Source organism: Lathyrus oleraceus, chromosome 4, assembly GCF_024323335.1.
Source record: "Lathyrus oleraceus cultivar Zhongwan6 chromosome 4, CAAS_Psat_ZW6_1.0, whole genome shotgun sequence".
In the NCBI taxonomy this organism is placed as follows: Eukaryota; Viridiplantae; Streptophyta; class Magnoliopsida; order Fabales; family Fabaceae; genus Lathyrus; species Lathyrus oleraceus.
The window spans coordinates 164,360,805-164,369,252 of NC_066582.1; the positions used below are offsets into that span (position 1 = coordinate 164,360,805).

An 8,448-nucleotide genomic window follows, 5' to 3' on the forward strand; every position below is an offset into this window, starting at 1 on the left:
TTTATAAAAAATATTATTCCTATGATAAAAAAAAGAAAACGCCTAACATGACACATACTTACTTTTATTACAAGACACATACTTACTTTTATTATAATTGTAAGGAACACACCCTAATACATACTATATGAGACAATTTGGTGTACCAATTAAAAAATATATTTGGATTGAGAAAAGAACTAACCAAAAAGGATCCAAAGATTTTTGGATACCTAAAAAGAAACATTAATTTATTTCGCAGGTCTATTTGGAAACCATATGCTAACATTGTAATATAGAAATTGGTTCTTCAAGACACAAAATACCATTTGATATGATAAGGTAAAAATCTATTTTGAAGATAAATTGAATAGTTCAACACTTTTCATTAACATTGTGAAGAAGAATAAATGCATGTCATTTTATCATTTTATCTAACACTTTAATTATCATAATATATCTTTATCCCATAAATTAGATTTTTTTTTCATATGAATTACATTTTGTTTCCTTGATTATTCTAAATCTCATTCTCAATATTATATATGTAAAATTGAGCAAACTTTGATAAATGACCAAGTAAAGGTAGCATGTTGACAATTATATGCTATTCTTATGTTGTGTGATCCTCTTCCTCTTTAAAATTATTATGGATCTTCATTCCAGATGAGGTGAAAGCAAACATAGTGTTATATACTCTTATGTTTTGCTGGTAATTCTTACTATCGGGTGCATTCCGATCAAACAGCCAATGTGAAGTAATAATAACGATGATTTCAAAACTAGCAACTAAACTTTACCATTACCACAATAAAATAAACTTTACGATGATCCTCTCCTGATACCACATTAATTCAATTCGGTCGACTTAATTCTATTATGATGTATAGTAGAACCCTCTCAAAGTATATCATAAACTTTGCTATTAATGGAAGCAATATACGTGAGCGTAGTAGAGATAAGGTTTGGCTTAGAGGGTTTTCTATATTATATTGCAATAGGCATGTATAATAATCTCATGATCCAATCACAATGTACCACATTAAATTTAGTCAACTTCTTTTCTAAATAAAAATTGATTTATCCTTAAAATACAGCATTTTGGATAGTTTAAAATTAAGTAGAATTATTTTTTTATAATAAATCAGATATCTTTGTGCACATTTAGAGAGACATATCTTTTAAATTGAAAGGATAATAATAAATGCAAATTTCTGATTCAAAAAATTTAACACAGCTATTTAATCATTTATGGAGAAGCTATTTAATCATTTATATATTTATTCGCAAAAATATTAAAACTATAGAGCTTATCTCATTCATTGTCAATTAATTGAACGTGAATATTAAGTAGTTGAAGATATGTATTCACACGAGTATCCAATAATCATAAAATTTTATATAATTTATAGAACTGATACATCACAAAATGACAAAAGAAACAACATAAATAATAAAAACACTCAACATCGTCATTCAATCTTCACAACGTGAAAGAGGGATCAAACAGATCAATCTCAAGAGTCAAATCTTATAAAAAAATCCCTCTTGTGTGAAAGAAAAAAAAAACTGCAGAGTCCCGAAAATGCTAGAGTGCAAAAAATAAGGAAAACACCTTAGCATTATGAAGTAAATAGTCATGAGTCATTAGCTTGCACATCAGAAAATTTGGATATTTTGAATCAAACGAGCTGGTTCAAAACCTGATTTATGCTTCTTATCAGTTCTTTTATTGTCAAGCAATATTCTTTATTCACCTCAGCAACAATGGTTATGTCAATATAGTTATTTCCAAATGGTAAAACGGAACTACTCTGAATGCTGAGATGATGTTTTTCGAGTTTGTAGAGTATTGCCGTCGCAGTTCCGCCGCGGAGTTTGTGGCAGTGGATTTTGATGAGCATGTCTTTTCCAGAAACTCTTGCTTCGATTTTTGGGAGTGATTGGTCTGAGTTTTCGTCGTAAGTGGAGGAGCTATCATCATTGGCAAAGATAATAGATCGCTTCACAAAAACTGCGGATTCGACTTTTGTATCAGCTACTTGTTCCTCTAAATTCTTGACTTGTTCTTTTAATTGGTTTAGATGAATTATAGCATCTTCCAGAATAGTTGCCTTGTCCATCTGCATGAAAACCACACATTGATTATTATTCATTCTGAAATATAATAATAACAATAAAGAGATATTAATAATATTTCCAATTCTCATAATTGAATAACATGATTAGTACCTTTTTGAGTCCAGGAAGAATGGAGGAAAGAACAATGAATTTCTGGTTAAGGTTTTGCCTTCGTTTTCTTTCAGCTATTACATGATCTCGTGCTTGGATCGGGTTTCTGTTTGTTATCGCTGTCGCAGCCTTGTTTTCTCGTTTATCATACTCACTTCCAAAATTCAAGTTTTCGCCATACTCAGACTCGATTTTTGGCTTCTTAATCCTTGCATCCATATTGTCAAAAGAAATGATTTTTGAAGAAGAAGAAGAAGCCTTTGTTGGTAGTGTTGCAGAGGCAACAGATTGATCAGGACTTTCAATGGGGAAAGAGTTGATTTGTGTGGTTTCTGAATGAAATCTCTTATTATTATTATGAGAGGAATGAGTACTCTCAGGTGTGGATGCTGCTGAAAAAGAGTTCAAGTATGAAATATCATCAAAGTTGAATGCAAATGAATCCATTTCTTGAAACAAACTAGTGTCTTCCATTTCCTGTTCATTTCAAAGAAAAATGGTTAGTTATAGGGTTCATTGCAGTTAAAGACAATTCAAATATGCATTTAGAGTTTTGTTGTGTACTTACAAATTCAGGCATGTAATTGGAAGACGAAATTTGAATCATCTTTGAGCTTGAATTTCTAAATGAACTGAAAAATTAACAAGTCGAACAATTAGGTCACAATGAAAAAGATTAATTCAAAAACTGATGAAATATTGGATGAGAAAGGGTTACCTTGGATGAGGAAAAGTGAGGAAGAAAAAGAAGAAAGTGTTGTTGTGAAGATGGTGCACAATGCTCGATAATTGACAAACCTGTTTTATAGAGAGAAAGCATAATAGCAAGACACGTTCCGTACCCGGTTCTCTATTAACCACGTGTGTGAATATGATGTCCAATTTTCTTGGGTGTATTTTTTGAATATGATGTTGGCCCCATTCTTCACTAACACCTTTTTTTGGTCAAACTGTGGGTACAGTTTCTCAACTCTCAACTACTTGTTTCATGATCAGGTGAATGGTGTTTTGCAAAGTATTACTCGAACTCAAGAAGCTTCCTAGAAATTGGTAACACCAAATATGATGGTGAAACCTTATATTCTATGCAGTCACTCTTATAAGAAAAAAAAATTATATTTTTAAATTTCATGGATAATTTATACATTTTATCTTAAATACAAATCAAATATATTAGTTATACACTAAACTTGAATATGTATTAGTTAAAAAGAAATGTTGTTCCTCTTTTATATTAAATTTAGAATTTAAATTTAAATTTGTGTATGTAACTAAAAATATTAAATTTTGTTAATAGAAATTTCTTGCTATTTAAATCTCACAAGATTTTGATTTCTTTTTATGAAAAAAGAATTAACTCATTTTATTTTAACAATTAATAGATGAGATAACTCGTGTCAAAGCATGAGCGACCTCATTAATTTGTCTTCTGATGAATTTAACATAAGAGATTCTAAAGTAAAGAGCTAATCAACATTTTATTGGGAAAAATAACTAAAGAGAAAAAGGAGGAACACAATCACAACACAACAACATAACGTGGAAACTCTAAAATCGGAGAAAAGATTATGGTCGTTGTCAATAAACAACCAGAGAATAACATTATGCGAAAACTGTTATATCACATAATATACATTTAACTAACCCAGACCTCAGTACAATCACACCCTCCAAAACAAATATTTAACTATATCTCACAACACTCTAATACAAGAGTATAATAGGATAAAGAAAATCAAATGCATACTTAAAGTGTTTTTGACTGGTGCATCTTGGAATGAAGAACTTGAATTTTATATATAGTCTTGAACTCCTTCTTCTTTCACAAAACTAAGCAATGTGGTACTTCAAAGAACTTGTATCATATATCTAGCATTTGACTCTCTCTTCATTCACAAAATTAAACGATGTGAGACTTCTTTGACATATATATTTTCAATCAACCCCAACAATCTCGACCTTGATAATAATACATAAGCTTTCATTGTCTTCACCGACAATCATACTCCACCATACAGAGTATCAACATGCATATTCTCAACCAACCGCAACAATCTCAACCTTGATTGAAAATAACACATCAACTTTCATTGTCTTTGTCGACAATCATACTCCACCATAAAGAGTATAGTCAGTTGAAGCTACACCACTCCAAGAATTTTCACATTGTCTTCACCAACAATCATAGTTTTAAAAAGTATCATACTCTCTCATGAAAAATATAGTTCACTTGAAGATAAACCACTTCAAAAATTTCACATTGTCATCACCGACAATCATATATTTTATCATGATGAATAAATTCCACTTGAAGTTAAACCACTTCAAGAATTTCACATTGTCTTCATCGACAATCATAGTTTAAAATAACTATCATACTCCATCTAAAGAAGAGTATACTTCACTTGAAGTTAAACCACTTTAAGAATTTTCATATGTCGAAAACCATATTGAAACATTATGGTGTAACTTCCTTAATGGCAGGAAGCTCATCAACCACCGACATAATTTTGCACCTTATGTAGTCTTGATTGTATCAACATGTATCTGACTTGAACTTTCCACAAATAAAAAAAATTCTTCCACAAATTTCCTATAGGACAAACTACACAACAAAATTTGTGATTGCTGCTCAACAACTCTTTCACAAAACTACCCTTCTTTTTTGATGTGGAAGATCAAACAAAAATGAAATCACAGAGCATACTAATAACACTTATTCCCAGATCGAACCAAAAGCTTTGATACTATTTTTTTGGAAAAATAAACAAAGCATATAGAAAAATAAGAACAAAATTACAACACAAGAACATAACATGTGTCATACGGTGAACTGACTTGGGGTGTTTTGCTTTTTATCGCAATGTTGCGGATAGCAAGAGTCGCCACCGACTTTTCTTTTATCCAATAAGGAAAGGTGGAAAAGAACAGGAAAGACCTCAATAGATTTTGGGTTCGGGAGGTACATTATACAAAGGGAAGGTGTTAGCACCCTTTGTATCCATGGTTATCCATGGGCTCTTAATTGCTGGATCACTTATATTTTTGTCTGAAAAGTGTTGGTGAATTGTTTAAAAATGTTTCGAAAAGAGAGTTTAACTTTGTAATGATTCTCGTATGAATGTATACAAAGTATTTATCTCGTTTGATTTTGAAAAACAGTTTAGAAACATATAACTTGGTAATGATTCTAGTATGAATGTATACCAAGTGGTGATTTTCTAGGACTTGCAAAGTGTGAGGGGTGGAAAATGTTTTAGGTTATGATCCAGTAATTGAGAGTTATACCTTCCTAAGGTCGTTATGAACGTTTCCTATCCTTATGAGGGTAAAATTGTCCTTACTATTGAGAAGTAAGTAATTTTACCCTTTGGATGTTTAAGGGTCATCGTAGGGTCATCGATAGGTCATTGAAGGCAACAGTTGTAAGGATACCTTAGCATTCGAAGGGACGATCATCATTTAACCGTAGGCTACACCGAAGGGTCATCGAGGGACAAAATCGTATTTTCGAAGGCAACATCCGAGGGACTATGATTTATTTTAAAGGGACATGATGATTTAATCGAAGGGTCTTTGCTAAGGGTATCCCCACATTCGCGGGACATGACCGTAATACCGTAATATCGTAAGGCAATAAAGAGAGGTCCAAAATCACATGTTTAAAGGTCATATTTTAAAGTCAATTAGGTGATTAGGATGAATCTCCACATTAAAATCAATACATTAAAATTAATACATTAAAATTAATACATTAAAATTAATTAAGCAATTTAGGGTGGATCTTCATAAGGGTATCCCACAAATAAAGTGGAAGGCCTAGACAGCAATCTTTTCCTGGGAAAGGTGAACCTTTACAAAATTCAGCAAACGGGTTAGAGTACCAAGTCAGGATGCAATCAAGGATTGCACCGCAAAAGAGACCACAGCAGCATGAATGTCAGGCAAAACAGTGCATAATTAACATAGAATAGATCAGGTTACTCATAGGACATAACAAATATCAACGGCGGTCCCGTTCGCCTCTGCCTCGCCTAGCGAGGTCCTAGCGAATGCTCGCTCCATGCTCGCTTAGCGATGTGCTAGCGAGCGGCTGCGGGTTTTGAATTTCAGAACAGTATGATCTCAGCATGCTGCATGCCTTATTGCATTCAATTACAGAAATAATATGGTCAAACACTCAGGATATTCAGGCGTACTGAAATTCACATGCAAAGTCTAATTACATATCCAAAAATTCAATCATGATGCATTATGTATTTAGAGATTTACAAATTGGAAGCATAAAACAATAATGATACACAAACCTGTTTGCAATGGAGTGGTAATGCTGAATTGGCAAGTCACTTTTGGTATCGGGTTGAGTTGGGCGGCGGTAACTTCGGTGCGGATGAGCGGCCGTTAGGGTTTCTTCACTCCGACTTCTCTGGGCTACTCTCCGGGGTTGCTATGCCAGGGTTTCCGGCCGTCTCCGTCTCGGTTTTTCGTTCTCCTCTTTTCGTTCTGGAGTTGGGGTATTTATAATACTCCTTTGATGACCTAATGGGCTCAGAATGAAGCTCGAAATTTTCGGTTGTCTGTCAGCTTCGCTAGGCGAGCGTGTAGCGAACGTGTAGCGAACGTTCGCTAGGCGAGCGTGTAGCGAACGTTCGCTAGGCGAACGTGTAGCGAACAGGCCAGTTTGGGCCATTTTCTGGATTGGGCCATTCGTGAGTTGGGCCTTTGTTCCTTTAAGATCAGTGTCATAAAAATGAGTCGTAATGCCCTGAAAAATGTCTTAAAATATTAATGGGCAAATTTTGGGGTATGACAGCTGCCCCTGTTCGATATTCTTGAACCGAGAGAGTCAGAATGGTATGTACGCCATTCGTGGTCTGGAGGTGGAAGATTATTGAACACTTAGAATGCCCCAAAAATTTGCACTTGTCAAGTAGTTAGTCTTGATGGAGATGGGCTTAAAGATGCCATCTAGGAAGTTTGATGATGAGAGCTTCAGAGTACGTCGTACGTTAGAAGATATCTGAAGTCATGGGTGTCACTGGGTCATACGCTAGACCGTATAGTGAGTCATTCATTAGGCCGTCGACTTCACTGGGGAGTTAGAATGGGTCATACGCCGCTGGGGATAACAGATCAGAATGGATCATACGCTAGATCGTATCTGAGTTGCAGAATGGGCCGTCTGTTAGGCTGTATCTGACGAAACGTAGTCGTACGCTAGACTACACCTCGGGATGTACCGTACGCTAGGTAGTATCTGAGGAATGAAGATCCGAATGGGTCGTACGCTAGACCGTATTGTTGGAGGAGTAATATGCTGGGGATAAAGGATCAGAATGGATCGTACGCTAGATCGTATCTGAGTTGCGGAATGAGACGTCCGTTAGGCTGTATCGTTACTGGGGGTGAAGGATCAGAATGGATCGTATGCTAGATCGTATCTGAGTTGTAGACTGAGCCGTCCGTTAGGCTGTACCTGATGATGAAGGGGGTGGTCATACGCCAGACTACACTTCAGAATGTACCGTACGCTAGGTAGCATTTGAGGCCTTGAAGGTCCAAATGGGTCGTATGCTAGACCGTATTGGAGTTATTGAAGGTCGGAATGGATCGTACGTTAGATCGCATCTGAGTTGAAAGAGTCATATGTTGAGCTGAATCAGAATGAACCGTATGTTAGGCTATATCTGATAGTATTTGTATATGTTGTATTTGCAATAAATGTCTGGGATGGGCTTATAGATGCCATCGTTAGGAGGATGTCAGAATGAATGTTGACATGGAGTATATCTGAAAGATGTAGTTGAATCCTGAACGTAATTGACGAGGATGTCCGTCTGAATGGACCTTTGTTTTGACTGTATCAGGGGAATAATTAACCTGAAAAATAAAGTTAGCTTTATGCCATGTCATGATGCATGAGATGTTTTATGCTTTCGAAAATAACTGCGAACGATGTATGCATGCGTATGCTGTGAAATGATGTAATGAATGAATTATGCATCTGAAAAGTTCTTCCAGAGGACTCTACTGGGGAAAACAAATCTCGATCTTCTGGTTGGAGATACTGGTATCGGTGATCCTTTCTTAGCTGGGGATACTTGATTTCTGTCTGATGGTAGAAATGTTCAACAGAAGCCTGGCTGGGGGTGGAAGAGATGACCCATTTGTCTAGTAATGCCACTCTCTTCTGGGAATGACTGGCTTTGCTGGGGAATAGTATTAGCAACGGATTCA

General features: G+C 35.2%; 1 protein-coding gene across 1 annotated transcript; it reads right to left on the minus strand.

Moving 5' to 3' along the window:
• Positions 1 to 1,356: 1,356 nt before the first annotated feature.
• LOC127074319 (transcription factor bHLH19) lies at positions 1,357 to 2,982 on the minus strand. The gene is made up of 4 exons (XM_051015632.1): positions 2,930 to 2,982; positions 2,780 to 2,843; positions 2,212 to 2,688; positions 1,357 to 2,102 (listed from the first exon to the last, which is right to left on the minus strand). The coding sequence occupies exons 2-4, from the start codon at positions 2,816 to 2,818 to the stop codon at positions 1,662 to 1,664; spliced, it is 957 nt and encodes a 318-aa protein (XP_050871589.1). The 5' UTR covers positions 2,819 to 2,843; positions 2,930 to 2,982; the 3' UTR covers positions 1,357 to 1,661.
• Positions 2,983 to 8,448: the final 5,466 nt, after the last annotated feature.

What these genes read in the sequence shown, in the direction of transcription:
- LOC127074319 (XM_051015632.1), bottom strand. Translation starts at nt 2,818, where the DNA reads ATGATTCAAATTTCGTCTTCCAATTACATGCCTGAATTT. An exon ending in CCAATTACATGCCTGAATTT is followed by an intron (nt 2,689 to 2,779) that starts GTAAGTACACAA and finishes TGAAATGAACAG; the next exon opens with GAAATGGAAGACACTAGTTT. An exon ending in TTCTTCCTGGACTCAAAAAG is followed by an intron (nt 2,103 to 2,211) that starts GTACTAATCATG and finishes GTTTTCATGCAG; the next exon opens with ATGGACAAGGCAACTATTCT.